We start from the raw sequence: 22,375 nt of genomic DNA, 5'->3' as shown, positions 1-22,375 counted from the left end.
AATTGTTGGGAGAAATCCAAAGGAGGCAGGAAAGATGGATGCAAAGCATACTGATTGGCAGTAGGATGTTGAAGACTGGGCTAGAAGGGAGAATGCTAGGCAAACGAGTAAGGAGCGGGAATAGAATAGGGATGTTGGATGGAATGAAGGGAGAAAGGAAGTATACGGATTTAAAGAGGGTTTTTTTTTGAAGAATTGGATGTTGGTTGCGTTTGTTAGGAAAGACAAAGCAATTGTCGCTGCACCGTTTGACACCTTGTGTCTATTCAAAACCAAACTAACGGTAGATTACCTATATTGCTAATAATAATTACGTCTACAATGTTTGTATAAAAGGAATCGGGAAAAGTTTTGGAAAACAGACTTATTTCAGATATTGCTAAAATGCCTCAAAGTTCTTCTAAGTACATAACTTGAGCGTCGACACTCTCTTGCCCGAGGCTTTAACACGACTCGAAGGCTCCCTGGTAGCTCCTTAAGGAAACGCGTGCAAGCTTCTTTGCCGACATTTTGGGCCCCATGGTGGTGTAATTTGAGGGAGAATTTCACTTTCAAGAATAGAAAATAGTCTGCTGGTGTCCAGTTGGGACTGTTAGGGGGTTGGGGAATCGCCGCGTCGCAAAAGTCCTAAAGTTTCAGTGACAATAGTGTGCACTGTCACCTTATCAACGCCAATTCGATCTGCGATCATGTGCACACTTAATGGACGGTCGTAATTCAGCACTTCACGCACGCGTTGTACATTGTCGTCGGTGTTAGACGTCGACGTCTGTTCGTCGCGGGGCTGGTCCTCCACACTTTCTCGGCCATATTTGAAGAGCTTGTGCGCCTTAAAAACTGCAATTCGTGAGATGCTGTCATCATTGATCACATCAATGATGCAAATCATGCCCAACGTCTTCGCACCCGATTTTCCCAGTCCAACACCAAATTTGATGGTGTACCGCTGTTTAATCGTTGGCTGTATTTTGCGCTTGCACCGAGTCACTCGACAGGGATCCACTTAAAACACGATGTAGCCTGAACGAATGATCGTAGGCGATTGGCGCTTGGTGCGTGTTAACGGTCATACCTCCCACCACCGAGATTTAGCGGTGCGAGCGCTCTGCAACCTACAGTCACGTCAGTAACAAACTGTTCCAGATACTTTTTATCCATACCATGTATGTTCTTTCCTAACCAACAGTTCGTTTTACTTCAGATAAATGAAGAACAAACGGCGATCAAAAGATAAGGCGGAGAATCATGATGATCGGAAATCAAGAAGCGAAGAAATAGCGAACGAGGATTGAAGGAATCGTAAAAAATGGGAGAGTTATGGGGAAATGTAATATCTCATCAGTTGCCACCAATCGAACGTTCCAGTAGGTTTGATCCCACCTAATTGTCTTCTAGTTAATCTCCCATCACTACTCAGGCAACCCTTATTTTTTCCTACCAATAATTTTTCATGCTTATTAACGGGTGAAGCACAAGGGCACCTCATTTCCCATCCATTACCCCTAGTGTGTACCATAAACTACCACGATCGTACATTCTGAGACCATATTCTGCATAAAAGCTGTGATTCAGAACTTTATTTCTTGTTCTCCAGACACCTACCTGGATAACAGAGAGATTTTGTTCAGTAAACCTTAGCATTTCGGCGCAAAGATAAAAAGTTGATTATTTACGATAAAATTAGAGAACAAACATTCCCGATCCAGTTTCCAACGGACGAGTTTACTTTCCACTCTACCTTACATGTTAGACTCGTTCCTTACCTGGCGACCCTTCAAAGGCTCGTCCCCATGACTCTCACATTATTTCTCCATCCTCCCGCTCTCAATCCTTCCACTTACACACACACACACATTGCGTCGCATATTTGTTTTTTTGCACTAATAAGAACGAGAAACAGTTGAAATCGGTTAGGTAAAAATATATGTTCTGCGGTCGGCCGAGGTAACCATTATATATTATCCACATTGATATTTTAGCTGATTTATTTATTTTATTCAATAAAATTTCACATCCGAATTTTACCCTGCTACCAATTCGCAAAGCCTTGACCTTTCGATTCAACCTTCAAGTTTCGATGCGTATATTCACCAAGTGTGTATGCACTCCTCTCTGAGTGCAAAGGCCGGTTAACAGTAGCAGTTGCAGATTTCTCTTGAGTGGAGTAAAAACACGTTCCTTTGGCTAACCTCTACTCTTCACGCAATCCCAACGAATGTGACAACCACCCGCACCCATGGAGTGCGCGCCATTTCATATTTGTCCAGCGGGATGACTCCGCACTCATTGCCCAGGGAGGTAGCGTCGGATGAAGGCGTGGCAACAAAGGCCGTGGGGGGCACAGTGATTTATTCAAAAAGAGAGGAAAGCGACCTGGCAGGAGGCGTTCATCGCACGAAAACGCGCTGCCATTTATGTATGGCACTGAGGGGTCAATTACGCGCCTAAATAAGCTAAAGCGTTGAATTCGTCGTGCAGCCTGCCTCCCCTTGCCCTCAACCCCCGTTCTCTTTCCAAACTTGGCAATCCGGCGCTGGAGCAGAATGGGAGGGAGGTATATTAGCATCTTTAGCGGCACATCAAAAGCTCATCATATCTGCCGTCTATTACCATGAAAGCGTTAGTTTGCCGCGCGCCGTCTCAAAGGGAATCGCTGGGGCGGATGGGAATCATGGCGTGGAGGAGTATTGGGAACGCCTCCTTCCTCTCGCCCCTCGCCGATCCCCCCTCGGCCGTGCCTCCACACTTCGCGCCACCTTCCCCACGCGCTCCCGTATTCATCATCGCTCCTAATGAGCGCCCCTTGAGCGAATCCATTCCGACGCCCCGGGCCCAATTCTTCGTCAACCCCACTCTCTCTTCCCCCAGCGCGTCGGGCCCGCGGACCATTAGCGATGGTCGACCGTGCGCCGATGGGGCAAACCAATCAAAAATACCATCAATTATGATTATATATTGTTTTATTTTCATCGGCGGCCGTCATTCCCACTGAAATTCAATCCAGTTCGGAGAGGGATTTACGGCTGAATGAAATGCCTGTCGGTGAGCAATCCTAAATTTGCTCCGTGAATTAATCGCGAGCGGGAATGATATGAGATGGCGCCACCATCCCAATGACGTGAATCTCTGTATGTGTGGAATTCGGATTGGAAAGCGAAGAGAATTTAATTAACATTGCAGGACAAAGAACACTGCAGGTATTTCGCCAGAATACACTTCACATTGCTGCCTACAATCGTAACGGAGAAAATTAAAAGCCTACATGGTCTCATATTAGTCACAGCCAATCATAGCAGCATTAAAATTGGCAAACTTTGTGTTTTAAATTATAGGTGCGTTTCCTACACAGCATTTATTGAGATACATCTACGAAATCTTTGGTGACCTTCCTATCAGATAAACACTTGTTTCTAGTAAAAATATCGTTTATTGCTAACCACTAAAATATATTGAAGTATTTCCGCGACATTTAAATCACAGTCAATATAAAATAAACCTTTTCGTCAGCAAAAAAACCGCTCTAATCCCAACAAAAAGTAAAGGATATAAATAATTTCTTTCGAATTTATATCTCAGAATTGCCTTTAAGTACGATTTGTACACTTTGAGGGGTAGCACTATGATATTGAATTCCTAGTAATACACCTTATAATTGAATAGTGTAAGCAGCATGGTTTGACAGACTAGAATTAAGTATATGGCTAAATACGAGAGAAAATACGGACTTCGATCGGTTCCTACTTATTATAAGGCGATAACTTCAGTTAGAATTAGTGGTACACGGAAAATTTCTGAAGTTTTTCAAATAAGTAAGTTTTGGCATGGAGAGCTTCTTTGGGGGAAACAATTTCGAATTAAACGGATTTATGTTCTTACACAAGTTGAAAACTTTTAAGTCTCTGACATGAAAAGCTCCTCCACCGAGAAAATAATTTTTGAGCCGAATGCCCTCTTCTTCTTAAAGAATGTTAATGAAAATTCCAAAATTACCTTGAAAAACGAAAGGAAATTCAAAGCTTACCATGAAATTGACTTAATATTTCCTTCACGGGCAACGCTGTACGCGGATAAGACGAATTTTCACAAACATTGAAGTTAAATGGAAATATTTTGAAGCGATTTAAACTTACACACGCATACACGTATATTTGATAAGTATAACCTATGATATGTACGAAATTTGCGGACAATTATTCCATCTCTTATTTTGATTTCTGCCGTTTTGCAGATGAGCTCCTTGTGAGTAAGGAGGAAATATCTAAGAAGCCATGGACAACAGCTCAAATAAGAGGTATCAATGATGGAAGAAGAAAATACAAGAAATGAAAGCGAAGAAGACCTCTGTAAACAGTGGCGGAACCAGGTCATACGAGAGCGCAAGAAGGCAAAGGAAAAATTGATAGAAAGCTGCTGTGGGTCAATTAATGAAAAAGGGAAATAGCGAGATGGCTTATTAACTAGTGAAGAGGGAATATGGGGAAAGAAAAACAAAATCACAAAACATCCGAACCGCTAGTGGAAAAATACTAATAGATGATGACGACGTTGGGAATAGATGGAAAGAATACATTAAATTACTCTATCAAGTTCCCAAACCAATAGAAGATGGCTTAATTAAAAACGAAGGCATGATAGGTAAAGACGATTGAGGTCCTCAGATATTAAAAAGTGAATTTGACAGAGCCGGGGCAGACCTGAGAAACAACAAGGCACCAGGAGTGGACAAATAAACGGAGAAATAATCAAGGCACTCGGCGTCAAAGCGAAGGATGCCCTCTATGGAATAATCAAAGATAGCTACGACAGCGGAAATATACCGGAAGACTTTGAGAAAAGTATGATGATTGCAATACCGAAGAAACCGAAAATAGATAAATGCAAAGAACATAGAACATTGAGCCTGGTGGGTCAAGCGTTAAAAATCTTTACTCGGATAATTAACCGAAGAATAGAGGGAAGGATAGAAGGAAACCTCTCAGAATACAAATTCGGATTCAGGAAAAACTGAGGAGCAAGAGAGGCAATTCTCAGCTTGAGAGTTCTGGCCGAGAAAATGAGACACGTAAATAAACCATTATATGTGGCATTCGTGGACTTGGAGAAGGCCTTCGATAACGTCGAATAAAACAAGATTTTCAAGATACTAGAAGCGCTTGGATTGGACTACAATGGCAGAAGAATTATCCATCACCTCTAAAAGAATCAGGTTACAACAATGTAAACGAAAAATGAAAGAAAAATTGAGGCCAAAATAAACAAAGGAGTGAGACAGGGATACAACTTCTCGCCAGCAATATTCAACGTATACCTGGTAGAGGAAATAAAAGAAACACAAGTTTTGGGTACCAAAGGAGTCAAGGTAAATGGAGAAGAAATCAACATACTCCGGTTTGCAGATGACTTCGCAGTAGTGGCGGAAACGTAAGAGGACCTGCAAGCAACTCTAAGGGCTATGAACCAAGTACTGGGATAATATAATATGAACATAAACAAGAAGAAAACTAAAATCCTTGTGTGTGGAAGAGAGAAGCTGAATGCAGATATCATTATTGGAGGGGTGAAATTAGAGCAAGTGGAATCATTCATCTATCTGGGCAGCAGCATAAAATGGGATGGAAGAAGGTCGACCGACATCAAGCGAAGAATAGCCCAAGCTAAGAAGGCATTCATGAAGAAGATGCAATTACTATGTTCAAAGAACCTAAGGCTGGAAACAAGGAAGTAATTCGTCAAGAATGTCGTGTGGAGCATGGCGCTCTACGGTTCCGAGACTTGGAACATTGGAAAACTGGACCAGGGAAGAATAGATGTCTTTGAAATATGGTACTGGAGGAGAATGCTGAAGATTAAATGGACAAACAAAGTAAGGAACGAGAAGTTTATAGAAGAGCAGAAGAGGCTAGGATCATATGGAGAACTCTACGGCAAAGAAGCAGTAGATGGATTAGACACGATGAGGCACAATAAATTCATTAGGAATATAATAGAAGGAAAATTACAAGGAGAGATTCCACGAGGAAGACCAAGAGACATGTACATGGGAAAAATAAGAAGGACGTAAAACAGAGAAGGCATAAAGGATTGAGGAAATTTGAATTAAATAGAGTAGAATATAAATTTGAGTTAAATAGAGTAGAATGGAGGCCTGCAGTAAACCAATCCTAGGATTGAAATACTGATGATGATGATTTTGATTTCAATGACGGACATTTGGAGGGGAGGACACAATATCCTGCTGCGATCTCATTTTATGTTTTCGTCAATTTGAGTTATTTTATTTTTTTCACCATCTGCGAATAATAAAAACAGCCGAAATACCATCAAAAGATAAGATCAGATGCTTCTTTGCAAAAGAAAGAAACTGGAAGATAATGAGAAGTCGTCGCTGTTGTAATTTCCACGCATGGTCGCTCGTATGGTACACTAATCAGTTTACTAATAGGTAGCATATCCACACATTACGTCTGATTTTGAATAGATGACTTTGACCTGCTGCTCTGCATGATAAAAGCAAATAGGGATTGGTTTGATTCTTCAGTTTGGGCGTGGCTTGTCTGAGGAAACACAACATCACTTTTGAAATTAAATGTCACAAAGTCTGCGCATCGGGAAGAGATAAGACGAAAATACTTAACTACGGGGTTTTCATGTTTTTTCAAATGGGAATTATGTGGTGGACCATTTCGTCTTCTTGCTTGTCCACCGGGCGGCCAATATTTCACATTGTTGAGGTATATTTTCAATTTTGAACCCACTCCCATTTTGAATGGTCTGGTTTTGTCTCCTTACGTAAGGTCTCATACAGATAGGATCGCTGCATATAAATTTGTTTTTTAAATTGTTGAAAACGTCACTGCACCCAAATGCTGAATATATGCGACGAATATGGAACCCAACTCCAACCAGCACATCTTTAGAGGTACTCGATTCCGACTTATAAGTACTTGCTCACGACATAATAGCTTCGTTTTCCGCCGGGTTTTACTAAAATGAAGATCCCATTTTCGAGAGGGATACGTTCTGTCAACGGAAACGGTATCAACTACGTGTATAGTAGTAGTTTACATATGTGTATTTCCAGGAAAAATCAAGTCTGGCTATGAAAGCAGTTTATACATATCTTTTTATTGCAAGGAGAAAATAATTTGCCACGATTGATTTTTAAAGTTAACTTCACACTCAATGAGGCTCATCTTGATTAAACGTAATCCATCAGACTATATAGGAATGTTAATAATCTTATTGATCATCACCAAGGATTTTCTATTCAAGATGCGGCTCTTATAGTGCTTCCATTGTCCTTCACTCTAATATCATCCTAGCTTTCCTTTCTTATTTTTATTCCCCACTTTTGATCTTTCCTCAAGGTCTTCTGAAAATCATTACGCAATATTGTGAATTCTCCCTTCATTCATTCCAGCAAAACCTTTTGATCAGATACTCATTCTCCATCCCCTAGTTCACACATTTTTGCACTTAATATTTCAATTTTTTTGTTGCACATACGTCGTACCCTAATGATAAATTATTAACTACGTAAGGAGGAACGTGCATGCAATAATTCACCACCGGAACACCCCTTAATTTATGAGAGTTGATATACTGTTTAAGATTCACAACTTATTAGTTTGGACAGCATATAAGTTGTAAATTAACTATAAACAATACCCAGCAAGCAGCCGCGAGGGCGTGTGGTGGGGGAACGGACACACATACTGTCCCTGGTAGATATAAATCCAAAGATTTATATCGCTTCGCGACAAGCTACCATACCCGATGATCATTGATCAAAATTTAGAACTCTTTTATGGAGAGAAAAAAAACGGAGACGGCTTTCGAAATGAATGAGGTGTGATGAGAATCTCAAAGATATTCATTTTCACATTCTGAACAACGGAAGAGTTGTAATGTCAACCTCGTCATTCGGCTTTAGATTTTAAAAATATATAAAACGAGCCCTTATTTTGATTCTGATTGCCTTTGTGCGTAAAAGACAAAATTTATATCGCGTCAATTAAAAGTCCTACAGAACATGAATATGAATTAATGAAGTGGAAATCAGTTTACTCACACGGATTTTTATTGAATAATGATAAATTTTAGCTAACGTACCGTTCGTTATGTTTCTTTTTTAAATATTTACTTCGATGCAGCAAAAATGTGCTAATTCAGAGAGAAATTAACTGTAGATATTTTACTATCCTTAACTGAGCCTCCGCCTGCACTTTTACAGGTGTAAGTAAGTCGTGGGAGAACACCCTTTTCAAGATTACCATTTCGACCACTAAATTACCAGAAAAAAGCATCAGCTCTATCTTTGTACCAAAATTAGGTCGAACAGAACGGAAATATTTTTTCCCTCTAGTTAGTGAATGGTACTACACCTGGCTAATTCCAAAAAATGACTAGTTTTCGCCGTTTTTTTCAGACCTCCGACCTGGTTCTACCGACGAGCCTTTCCACTATTGTGGGTGTTAATTTACCAATTCACCGTGGGGGTCATAAGATTATATGCCATTGGATTGTTATTAGGAAGAAAAAGTGCCGCTTCGTGGCGAGGTACGGGGTCGCTAAGGAAACAATACAGATTCGGATAGAATGGGAGGCACATTTCAAAGGGTGAATAAATGTTCCAGACAGGGGTTAAAAATCGAGACTTGGGTGAGAAAAGAGAGGCAGATGTTCGCTTCAAAAGGAGAATTAAAGTTCAAAAGGGAATTGTACTCTTTCAAATTTTTTCCTCCTGCCCAATGTCAAGCCTTTCAGATAATTAATTGCACGATATGACAGATGAAGCGACATATGCTGCTGTCTTCAGTAACTAAATTAGAAATTATAGTGATTCATCATTCATTACGAAGATATTTCAAGGAAGGTTTATCTTTTCTTTTTTGGCAAGCAGGGAAAATCAATCCATCCTTCCCAAACCCGAGAATGCTGACCTAACCTTCCTAACGCGAGAAGCTGCACTCTAGTTTTATACTTAACAATTTAAAGAAAGTTAATTTTATCTATCCTTAATTTTAACCAAGTATGAGTATTATATGCAGAGGCTGGGCCACCTAAAACGTTCCCCAACCGCGTCCGCCGTGACCCAGATGAGGCAACAACGCAACAAACACGGCAATATGTAAAAATCCTACAACAGCTGTTCCTTCATCATCTGCAGTTCCGAAATCAAGCAATATCAATAATACCGATCTCGGTAAGACCCAATGAAAATTTGATAAGGAAAGGCGAAATATACCAAAAACCACAACATTTATAAAATTATTTTAACACTAATTTTAAATCACACCTAGTGGGCGAAGGACAACCCGCATAGTTCTTTTAAAAATAATAATGAACGTTAATTCATATATTTCACTTCTTCGAGGCAAATATGAAGTTTATTGAGCAGATACGTAGTTTTGCCGTAATCAATTAATTAAAAACTTCCTAAAAACGAACTAGGTTAAATGTATAAATGTAATAAGCAAATTATTTTCTTGGAGGTATTTTTTTCTCGTTTCATCCGTAATTTGGCGCACGAGATTTTCAATTTTGCAAATGGAGTGCTAATACTCCACTCTTGTTTCCAGATAAACGTATTATTCTTGGCTTCCCGGCCAATTTAATCCATCACCGCGTCAAAGATAATACGCCATATGAAATACGAATTAGAAACACCAGAAAGGCATAAAAATAAAACAAGGTTCGAAAAGAAAATCGTGGACACTTGCACACTCGTACGTAAAAAAATGGGCACTTGCCAAGCAGGGGTTGAGGGTAGACAGGAAGATTGTCTTTTCATAAATAAATAGTGCCACAAAATTTCATACAATTCGAACTACGAAAGACTAATCTTCATCAAAGTGGCCGCAGGACTAATATGGCCCACGGGTCGTAGTTTCAGTACCTCTAGTTTAGGCCGGCGAAGAGATTAAAATACGGGGGGGGGGGGAAATCTAGGGTAACCTGACATGGGCATGCCATGGTACCTACCTCTTTTACAGCTTAGGCACAAAAACTGTAATATGACCTCATTATCGTATCATTATTCTACGCACCTTTTTCGCGGAATACACTGGGCGCTCTCTCGTTCGGCCAGCAATTTAGGTCAACGTCATATTCACCGCCACGTCGCACTTCACTTCCCTTCGCCGCCGGCACTCACCCTTCACCCCCCACTCCCGACCCCAACCCTCTCTCCCTCACCCCCCACACCACCCCTGTCGCGCTTCGAAACTAACCATAACTATCCCCCGCTTCTTCCTCTATCCATCGCAAAAAAGCTCTTCTTTGCGGCGTACAATGGGGCCGGGGATGGGGGGTTGAAAAGGGATGGGGGCGATAAAAAGGGAAGGAGGAGGGGGGGTGAAGATATGGGAGGGGCTAATCAGATGAGAAGAGAATGCGATGCGTTAATTAGGCAGAGCGGGGGATTTCGAACGTGAGCGAATCCCTAGGCTCCACGAAATGAGAACCGAGGGCTTCCAAAATATTTCAAATGGGGCGAAAAAATAATATCACGTCCAGTTTGCATGGTGCATTTTTCGTTGATGAGGGCTACCTAGCGACATCTCTTGCTTGCCACTCTTTGTTGGTGCTGAGAGAGGGTTTTGCTGATGGAATGGATGGCGGCTCACATTGGAGAGGAATCTGCTGAATTCAGATAGTCAAGCATTCTTCCACGTCAAGATAGATCACACCTTAGGACTTCGGTGTTGGCAGACCTGCGTTTCATACGAGGAAAGGAGAAATTTTTAAGACCTAAGGGTGGAATATTTGTAAAAAGTACGAGGGTGAGTCAATAAATAACTCGCAAAACTGGATAGAGGTGATATGCATATTGGCCCTCTACATTCAAATACCTATCCCATCTCTTTACAAGTCCTTAATAGACGGCAGAAAAGAAGTATTCTGTTTGACTGTCGCAGCTACGAGTAACCTCTCCGACTCCTGAACCATCATTTTCTAAACGTAGGCCACCCAAAAGATTTTTTTAGGAGCCCGGACGGTTAAAAATCACTAGAGGCCAATTCGGAACTTTACGGTGGATATTCCAAGCGTGCCGAATGAAATGTTTGTAACAGCTTATAACAGTTTGTAAGAGATGTTTGCGACTTATTTATTGACTTATCCTCCTAGAAAAAATTACAGGTGGTAGCTGTGATTCAGGTTGTACGAAGAGAGCAGGACTGTCGAGTTTATTGAAAGAAAGAAAGCGGGTGCCTCGCCGTAAAATTATAAAGAGAGGTCCTAAGAGTGTACGCAAGCTGATCTACGCTTTGAAAATCTTCCGGCGATTTTGATTTAAATTTATTGTTATGTTTTTTATTTATACACGATAAATAAAAGCTTCGAAGACTTGAAGTACTTTTAAAACTACACGAGGATTCACAAAGATGTACAGGAGAAACTACTAGTACTGATCACCCCCTTCATTGAGACAAGATGCCGTCATGATACAACTGTTTCACATCGAGCAGCACTTGCAGCTAATTTTTTTTGGTACCTGGAGCAGGAACCTAAGAGTCTTTGTTGCCACAACCTCAGGAGTGTAGCAATAAGGATTACAAAAAACACAACCGAACCTTGTGCCCAACATTTTAAAAGCAATTACCTCAGCTCTCGTATGCAAAATTGAATGTCGTTCATGTTCATTTAAACGGGAATCTGCGTCACAAACAATTTTATAATCTTTGGCAATATTCTTATTGTAGAGATACTGCAGTTTGGGCTACGGATCGCATATAAACAGGTATCTTCACTGTGTTGTTATTCGATCAATGTCGCCATCTGTTCCTTCACCGACAAAACATTTCCTCGCTCTCTCTCCGCTCATTCTTCAATAAATATTATCTAAAGAACAATTCCGATATGGACTGATCACGAGATGTGCTGCCGCTCAGTGGTGATTGGTCGACACCGACAGCCATGGGGAAAACACGCAGGAAGAAAAGAGCACCGCATCTATTACTAAAATATAACCAGGGCAGCCAATAGCATTTCGAGGAAAGGGAGAAGTCTATCATGGCAAAACGCACATCGTGAGCCATGCTACAGAGAGGGCTGAACCCACCACGTGTTTCGGCAGGTGAATCCGTCCCTCAAACGGCATCCCTCGCAAAAGAAGGCTCGTGTGCCCCGACGGGAGGGAATCAACCCTCCGGATCTACTCAGCCCGCCCCTCCCCCCCTCGAACCCTTATCTGAATTTCTCTCGACAATTATTTGAAGTTTTAGACTTTTCCTTCCGTCCTTACTTGGAGAAGTGCTCGATTCACGGGGTGTCAGGTATTGCGTGGGTTTCAACGAACGTGCTCATGCACTTAATGTAGGAAGAAACAAGGATAAAATGATACCCACAAGACTTATAATGCATAATGCAGCTTATGCGTGCAGTGAGTGTTTCCAAGATACTTGAAATGTAAATATTTCATAGCCACGAGTAAAGTTGTAGAGCTTTCATGGATGGAAAGACAAACAGACGACGAAATCATAGCAGAGGAAGCCAAAAGAATCACACTCGAGGAAATCAGCGAAGGCAGGGGGAACTGATGCACGGGCATATTGAGTGGCAATGGAATGTTGAATAGGGGAGATAATGCTTGGGAAACGAGGTAGAGGGCGAAAAAGAATAGGCATTTTGGATGGAATTAATTGAGGTAGGAACTATGCGAAGCTGACGAATGTTTTATTATAATGCAGAGCGCGATTCTGTTTAGGTGTAAGTGAGGTTTTCGAGACGAGCAGTGCCCTCGGTCCATGAAAATCCTACCTTGACAAATAGACCCTTGTTAATAATAAAATTTTTAACTTTTAAAATATTAAAATAGGATTTCGAGGTAGTTTTCAATTTGCTTTAACTTAACTGTTATCTCCCTTATCAACGCGAGTATCAGCACAGAATACCACGAATGTAGCATATTTTAACATATTTCATTATTAAATATATGAAAAAATAATGACAGAACTCAAAAAAGATAAGAAAAGGGCGGATATGGAGAAGGAAATCGGAAGAAAAAGTGTGGGGAAAGCCACGTCGTAAAAATCGTAGGGTTTACGTCCAGCGATATGAGGCGTGTGACACCCGAAATTGACTCGCGTGATAACTCACACAGTTAGGAGGGGAAACTGCTTACTCGCGTTATATTCCCGGGGAATGTTATTCATTAGGAGCTGGCAACCCAGCTGGGAGACTAACACATACACGCCCCGTGACACCGTGAGCCTTCGCCTGGAAGAGCACTCACTCTGCACGTACCCAGGAGACGCGTGAGTTTAATATGCTTTAGGCACATGATGTGAGGAAAGCGTGAAGGTGACACTCACGATTCCTCTGGCAATATTTAACTCCTTCAAATTTCAAAGCCTTTCGGCGCTTCATTCTGTTGATCCGAATTTTGGGCTTCCTTTGTCGACGGTGCTGCACCCGGAGCATCCCGCGACGGGACGGTGCACTATTTATTCCGACGAGCGGATGGGTAAAAAGTGACAAGCATGACCCGATGGCTTTTCAGTTCCTTAACCGTTTTGTGCTTAGTTAGGCGACCGTCAAGAAATCAAAATACAGCATCTAATTGACAATTATACGAAGGCCCAAAATCAACATTCCCTCCCTTCTTCCTGCGAGAGTCTTTTGTTACGATTGGCCATAAAAACCTTTTAACGATGTTCCATCAATTCTGGTAAATTATTTTGGCTCCGTGCACAAGTGTCGTCACGAGTTTATTTGTACATCGGTCTTTCCCTTTTTCCCAAGCCACGCTTCGTCACGCCGAATTTAACTCCTTTCCATACCCAAGGGATGACGTCATACTCTGCGAATATTTACCCGTATTCATACGTTTTTCAATGTGTTTCGATTTTGACGAGAGTCAAGCCTTATTTATTTGCGCCGGTGTGATAGAACTTTGGATGTTCGGGAAAAGTCTAAATGCAGTCGTAATCATAATCATTACGATGCAGGCCGTTTATTGAAGATTACTACGGGTGTTTTTGTGCAAATGACGTCACCGAATACTTCCACTCTCCCATCACCCTGATGACGCAGTACCTAGCTTGATCAAATACGTCCATTCCCGGAACGAGGACTGCGTGAGGACTTCATGAGGTCGCGGGGGACACAAGGGGTCATTTGCACACGAAAACAATTTTAGCACTTCAGCTATCAGTCACAAGAGGGAGATATAGATAGAAAGAGAATTCTGGTCCCAGTTCGCCAGGTTTCATCGATCAAAGGGAAAGGAAAGGGCTTTGTTTATTTATTACATAAAATAATTTGGAAACGAGTCCCTGCTACGATTATTTAAACGCCTTTTTCCGGATGGAGGAACAAGTAAGGTCTATCAACGTGAAATGAAAAATAGCCACACCAAAAGTGAATGACGATTCGATCAATATTATTTCCGTTACTAATATAACACTTCGCTAACAGTCCAATTTGAAATACGTACCTTCATGAAGTTATGTGTGCAGAATCTTCCACAAAATGTCCTCGAATCAATATTACGATTTAAATACATGATGGGATTACGGTGTAAGTAGATACTGATTACTGATACTGTGAATTACAAATTGTTTATAAAGCCACTTCAACAACTGTTTAACGTGGTATCAAAAAGTACGTCAGATAGCACAGATATACAATGCGTGACCTCCTTGTAATAAATAATTTATTACACGAAATTATAGTCGTTATTTCACCAAATGAAGTCCCCCTCATTTCATTATATATGGAGTACCGTGAAATTCGTATGGGAAATTCAGACTAAAAAAGTTTATGTTTCAAGGGTGACAACCTCGATATGGATGCCCAAAAGTCGTCCTCTGAATTTAATATTACCTATATTTCAATATTTCATATTTTATTCAAAACGGAGAAATTCATATGGAATTCAATGAATAAATTAAATACAGCAATACACCAATTTTAATGCAGTACAAATGTAGGCTACGCTATTTGACAGATACTACATATCTTCCATTGAGGGAGAAGAGAGGATTCCATAGAGAATCCATAAGGAATTCTGCCGTAGCCGTAGTTGTTTATGTATGTAGAGCTTTTGGACTTGATCTGGGAGCCCGGATTATTCTGGAATAATCTGGAAATCGTGGCTCTTGCTACATTTGATGTGCACACTGTGTAATTTCAGTATAATTGAAATATTCAATTACGAATTACGCGGAGAATCGGCCTCCTCAATGAAGGAAAAGGAAATACATCCCATGCATTAATTAAGTGATTCCAGATTATTAACAGGGATTTCTAATGTGGCTCGAATCCATATGAGAAGAATGGAACTTGAAATGACAGCCTAGTCAAAACAGGCGCAAACATGCACTAGACGAACAATTCCATATTTATACCAAACACTAATTTCACTTTACCTCTCCAGGGTTTTGGCAAACAGAGGCTCCATATATAAAACTAATTTTTCCACTATCAATAGAGGAGGGAAATACATACCTACACATTGAATTGGCCCTTTTATTTTTCACAATTAGAACGGTGAAAAAGTGGTGAAATTGAAACCTGTAATAGATTTATATAAAGTAAAACACATTTAAGATAAAGTTACGGTTTGGATTTGAAGCTAATACTCTTGAAAGAATGGAAAGGGGTTTGAAGATACGGTAATCCTTATTTAGTATGGACTTTTTCGATAATACATCGTCGCTGTTTAGATAAAGAATTCCCATTATTTATGCAATGAACTACCCGTTTACTTTGGGAAGTTAAGTGATTGCTGTTGAAAAATTAACGAAACGAACGTATAATGCTAAATTGTGAATGATTTACTGAATGCACCTCGGTTTTAGGGCTTCAGGTAACCGGTATATTTTGTTTCGTCTTTTTTCTCCATAGTTTGAAAGTTACTTTTACCAGTGAACACTTGTTTCTCCAAAAATTCTCTTCGCATAAGAGGTTTTGAATTTTCCCTTCTCAAATATGCACATGAATCGGGTAAAGAATTATTTGGCAATAATCAAAGGCAGTTTCAATAACTAACGAAGGCGATTGCCTTTGACGTTGCTGGACTATCAAATCAAGAAAAAATGTATTTAAGAGGTTTATGAATGAAGGTTTTCTTAAGGAAATATAATTTCAGAGAGTTATAATAAACGTAAGTTATAATTATGAAATACAAACTAAAACAGCATGTCACTTTGACAATATCTTAAACCGAAAATAATTAATACATTGCTTCCATTCAATAATGAAAAAACTCGAGTAGCGATAAAATGCAAAAACCAAAAAAACTTGCAAGTCCCAATCGCATGGAATAAATTAATGTCAGCCATCATATTGGTCACAAGGGAAGAGAGGAGAAGATACGAATACCGATTTTGGGGATGTAGAATTGTATTTTGCCTAAAAGTGACATGGTCCAGCTCATGTATCTTAGTCGGCGGGAAAAATTTAATACGGGAAATTTGCACTTTGAAAAGGCTACGGAAATATTTTCCGCCAGCCTGATCACTTCGTGATATGTAATCAGACGGGATAAACGTGCTTGACGGGCTCCAGTTTCTCTATTTCAGACCTATTTTGAGGGGAAGAAAAACAATGGATAGACAAGGGTGCATACTAAAATAGACACCCGAGTTTCATAATTTTAATAAAAATTAATTGACCATTTGTATACCTTCAGGCAAGAGGGAAAAGATAAGCGTGCACTTTTGCCTTAAAATATTGGCGAGGGCAGCCTCAGTTTAACGAGAATCTACGCTATAATTTCTACGACTTGAGCCAATTCGAAGATTGCCAAGTGACCACAAACAATTCGATCAGGTCCGTCATCAAGTCCGGAAATTGACTGGCGAGTTTGGTGAATCCGGCGGAATGCTCGATCGCTTTTGCAGAAAAAAATAATTAAAGGAAAAATTCCCCTTAGGGAATTGACCAGTCGGGCAACCTCAGCTAAGAGGAAGGGAAAACTATAGGAACGTAAGCTTTATCCTTTAAATGTGCTGGGGGAAAAAAAGCTACAAGCTTATCTTCGCTCGCGCTACAATTTCCGCCGAGTGCCAATTCGAACGGTTGTAATGCTTTTACCAGCGACCGCAATCAATTCGAACAGGCTCGCCATCAGCTGCTAAAATTGTTTGGCGAGTTTGAGGGAGACAGGCACGATTCCCTTTCGTTTGAAAAAAAAAAGAAGGAACGATGGGGGAACTTCCCTTTGGGGGTGGTTCCCCGTCCGCGCTCGCGTCCATCGGTCGCCACACAACTTACCGACGACGTTCAGAGTGACGAAATGACTCATCTTCGGCTCCGTGCTGACTTGACACTCGTATTGGCCAGCATCCCTCGCCTGGACGTACTTCACTTGGAGCGTCCAGGTATCCGTCGCCTCCACGTGGAATGCCTGGAAGCGCTCGTCCGCGATGAACGTGTACCGGTCCACAGTGAGGATGTGCGCGTCCCGCCTCCTGATCCAGGAAACCTGAGGGTGAGGAGAAGGGGGAGGGGATGAATCAACTGCGGACTGCACTCGACGCCCGAGCATCGCATGCTCTCGACGGAGTGAATTCACAATTCAAAGAATGATCAGTTTTATTTTTGCTAACATTTGAACTATTGAAACAAAATATCCATTTAAAAATGTTCATAAACTTATCATCATAATCTTTACGGACCACTAAGTATGAGCAGAATTATTCCTTTTTAATGATTCTCATCTCTAACTTTCTCAATGCAGCCCAGCACAGTAGTTTAACAAATACTCGATCAATTGAAGTACAGACGAAGCCTAAATTTACTTTGCCTAGATGCACCAAAACCGCTTCCTCGGACGTTAAAATAAAAAAAAATATTTTCCGCTTGGAAAAGGTATATTCACTCCTTTTCATCAAAGTCCTTCCGTCGCGTATACGGATCTGTTATTTATTAGTTCATACTTGCGTTCACCAGAGGTAGTTAGGAAAACATTAATGGAAGTTCATAACTGATCTAATTAAAATTTATTATTAATAATTAGTAGTAAAATATTACCGGTTTAGTTAGGTGTGCTCCAGGATGAAAGAAATTACCGATAATTGGACATATAAACCTTTCTTTGATGTTATGACGAAGGGAAAAATATGCAATACAGTGCAAGATTTTGGTACAGATTATTTTGAAAGCCGTGAAAATTGTAATAACTACACGGTCCCAGTAGGAAAGGGTAATTAATTACACTATATGACTCCATATTTGTTCAGACCAGTTGGTCAAATTCAAATATGTTTCCTGAGCTACCATGACTAATCGAGTGCGAATTTACCAGGTGATTTAAAAGAATGTTGAAATATTAATTATGAAATGAGCATATTTAAAAGAAATAGTAGTATATCCCACTTTGGTAAAGAGCAACTATCAAGTAAGTGTTAGGAAACTCTCTGTTCCTCTGTAATAATTAAGCTTTAGTAGAGTGATTTAAAATTCGTGATAATTAAAAACCTTTTACAACAGAAATTTAAAATAGAAATAAATTACATTTAACCGTATCAGGATGGTACAAACATATCCTTTAAAATTAATCTAGTTCTTAATAATTATCGTAAAACACTTTAAAGTTCAATGCAACAATTTCAGAGTGTAAAAATCATTCGCCTTGACTGGGATAAAGTCTAAAGTTATTATCTAGAGGACTACGAGAAACGGAATGCAGTTATTTCACAAATAGAGATTCAAGGAAATTAAAACGCCAATGTTGCATGGATCAGTGCATATAAAAACATTAATTAGTACATAAAACCCACAGGAAATTCATTATATTTCCTCTAATAGACAGATGTTTGGGCAAAAGGTGCTTCCGAAGTCTTGTTTTCGGGTAATGTGCGCCAAATACTACCCAGCTCTTCCAGTCTGGGAAAAGTTATTCCCGATAATCATATCCGGCAATGAAACTCAAACAATCATTTATCTAACTAAAGAATTTTATGGCAATAAAATTCAATAAATTCAAACCAAATTTTACAATAGTAATGGGAAATGTAGCACTGCACAAAAATGATGAAGATCAAAGGAACCGTGCGGGGTCAAATATGCATAAAACGAGAATGCAGAAGTTAATAACGTGAGTAAAGAAAGGGATTCACCAACAACACTCCTAAGAAAAACAAAATAGTGCACAGTGTATATCACAGACCGGTAAAGGCAACAATAAAAGGGAAGTGGGTGATGAAACCTCATGGCAAGAGCGATCATTTAAGTCATGCTTGAGTCACTAAAGTGGAGTGTAGTTCCTAGAGTTACATAATGAAATATCAATATAAGATGATTTCCACCCTTCGCAAAAATGTCTCCATGATTAAAGTTTAATGGCTAAGATATCAAATACATTCATGGAATTACGATACGCAATTTTAGAAAACTTAGGATACTTAAAATTTGGCTCCACTCAAAGGACACACACACACAGCGCAGGGAAATCGGAAAAAATAAATTCAACAGGAATTGGAGAGACCTTGACTAGTAGCCTGGAGAAACTAATCTTTGGCCATCAGCACATTGATGATATTCAGTAGAGACCAATAATACTGGACTGACAATCTCTAAATAAAAAAAAATGAAATAATGAATGACTTGAGTTTCAATCCTTGAATTCAAGAATTACGACTAGATATCACCACCAAAAACCTTTTTCAAAAAGTTTTTTCTAAGAATGAAAAACGATATAATTAACCATTCAAACAACTTTGTAAAACATATCATAGGAGTAGAAAAAATTAGTTTCATTTTAATTGAGATAGTTTGTTAATCGAATGTTGCTAGGGGAACGAGAAGTGTGCTAAAGTTTTTCATTTTTCGAGATGATCATGATTAATAAGGACATATACTAACAAAATTAAGTCTTGCATGAAAAAATTATTCTTTTTCGCTGCGTGAGATGAGAAATGAAAATATGGGAGGCGCACATTTTGGAAGCAAAGGCTTTTAAGGGAATTATTTAAGTTCGTCAAACTATGACCAAAAACAACTTTTTTGCTGGGAATTTAAAAAGGTAAACTTTTTAAAACGGGACGCAATTTGAATTAGAAAGTTTGCAAGGTCCAGTAACTGGAGAAATATGTAAAAATTAACAGTTTCATATGGGCGTGGAAAACTTTGTACTTAAAAATGTATCTTTTAATTTTTAGTTTCCTCATGTTGGTGTTTCTATATTAATAATTCAGTTGCTCTTTTCCATTCAAAGGCCGTTCTCATTGTGAACTGTTGTTGACACGTCAGCCTCAATTTCCCTGAGTTCATTTGCTTTAGAACCGCTGATGAAAATCAACAGAACACTCGGGGAATATATACTCCTGGGTAAGTTTGAAGGGAATAAGGGCACCCACAATCCTAATACGTTTTTGATATTAATTTTTTCCGAGATATGTATACAAATTAAAGCTCTTGACAACGCAGGACAGCTGAAACAGCTAATGGTTTTTATGAATTTCTTATTTCACAGTTTTAAAATTTAATTCCATAGGTTTTTGACATGGAAAAAGAGTTTGTTTCCGTGCGCGAAATACCTTTTGATTACATTGCAACTTTTGCATACATGCAATCTTTGCATAAAGACATTTTTTTGAGGTTATTTGATACAGCATGAAAATTTGGAAGGGATTTAGGATTTATTTTTTTCAGGAGACAGGTTATTAACGTGTGTTATCGTAAGGCTTGTGCTGGTCAGTACAAAATTTAAAAGAAATTAGACAGCTGTAGGTTAGCGTTCACAAGCGAGAAATTTAATAACTGATTGAATAGAGCGACAACTCAAATCAACATTGGTAATTGGGGTGCAACTAAATATAATATGTAGGTAAGCGTAAGGCAGCCTTTGTTGTGCTTGACTTTGAATAAATGTTTATAATTTTTGTTGCAATTTCTATTTTCTATATACCTGTGCTCGATGGTTATCATACTGCGAAATTCATAAAATACGAAATACACAATGTATCGATTCTTGCTACTAGGTGTTCTACGTCGTTTTGAAAGTATATCATGTGAAAAAATACTGGAAAATTATCTTATAGATTTACTGTTTTTAGACCCCGAATTGAATACGTTCCAACTCTAAAAAATATTCATTGATAAGCACCTAAAATATTGTTAAAAGCATGAAAAATGCAGAAAAACATGCGTAGACGAATGGAGGAGTAAAAAATAATTTGAGAACCCACGAAATGAGCACACACACTTACCATAATATAAACATGAATAAAAGCCCCAGGAAAATCAAGTAAAATACTGTATCATGCATCCATAATACACCTACATGGCGTCGCTATTGATAACAAGCTCTCCAAAGGAGTGTTTTGCAATAGGAACGTCGGATAATACTAAATTCGTTACAATAAAAGAAAATCAACTCAACTCAACTATAAATATACTTTTGCACCTTCAGGCTACTCTTCGCGGAATTGTTTCATCCATATATTAAATAAGTTTGTAATTTTCCACAGACTTTATTTTATGGTACAACGCGTTTCACCGACTTGCGGCATGATCAGGTACAAGTAACACGTACAGCTATTGAACCTATACCCTTCGGACAGAAAGAGGGGGAAAGTAGTAGGTTGGGGGGAGGGGGTCGTGTTTTCCGGGACTTCAAAGTTGGTGTTCGTGGCTTTTTCGGCCAAGTTATAAATTTACAGTCGGTTGAACAAACTCATAATGACGGAAAATTGAAGAGTTATTAGCTGAAAATTAATATTGAAACTACCCTACTCCATCGTTATCTCCAATTTTTACCCTCACCTCGAGCAACAATAGTATTCACGAAAACGTTTTTCTAGAGTATGTGAGTGAATTTAACGTGAAGTAAATTTCCATTATAGAATATGGCGCACTTTTACAGAAATAATAGTTAATTTCCAGAGATGGGGCAAAATAAATAAATTGAATATTTTCAACACGAAGTACTAGTCGCGTATTTTGATTATTTATTTTTTAAGTAAAATACCTCACACTGGAAAAATATCAGTACTTTTGGAGGTCATCAGTGCTTAAACCGAAAATATATGGACTTCCTGATCAAATATAGGCATATTCATTTCATTATTAAAGTATTTCATTATATATTTATCTAACAACAAAACTAACAACAGTTTTCTACTACTTACTGTAAGTAGACTTATCTCTTTGATAAATAAAAAAGATAATATGGATGGAATATATAAATAATTTTAATAATAACTTTAATTTTTCGTCTATTTTAGACGTGTTATTCAAAATGCAGGTTTGGCTAACGAAAAGAACTCAATTTAACTCTCGTTTCGGAAAAGATATTCATGTATCTTTTGTCAGATAATTTCGGTTAGGGAACTGAATTAAACGCTTTCTAATGATTTAATTCCATTCATAACCGAAATGATATTTCGAGCGAAATAGTCGTTTGGGAACGACTGCTTTTCGT

At 39.2% G+C, this 22,375-nt stretch overlaps 1 protein-coding gene across 1 annotated transcript in view; it reads right to left on the bottom strand.

Moving 5' to 3' along the window:
• LOC139695469 (matrix-remodeling-associated protein 5-like) overlaps positions 1-22,375 on the bottom strand; it is a 98,327-nt gene that overhangs the window by 17,957 nt on the left and 57,995 nt on the right. Inside the window, exon 3 of the mRNA XM_071594254.1 lies at positions 17,224-17,434. Coding sequence (XP_071450355.1) covers positions 17,224-17,434 — 211 coding nt within the window. The remainder of the gene's footprint in view (positions 1-17,223; positions 17,435-22,375) is intronic.

This window comes from Hetaerina americana, unplaced genomic scaffold (assembly GCF_022747635.1).
Source record: "Hetaerina americana unplaced genomic scaffold, ioHetAmer1.1.p SCAF_6, whole genome shotgun sequence".
Classification (NCBI taxonomy): domain Eukaryota; kingdom Metazoa; phylum Arthropoda; class Insecta; order Odonata; family Calopterygidae; genus Hetaerina; species Hetaerina americana.
The sequence above is the reverse complement of the archived record's forward strand: the minus strand, read 5'-3'. Positions and strand labels throughout refer to the sequence as shown.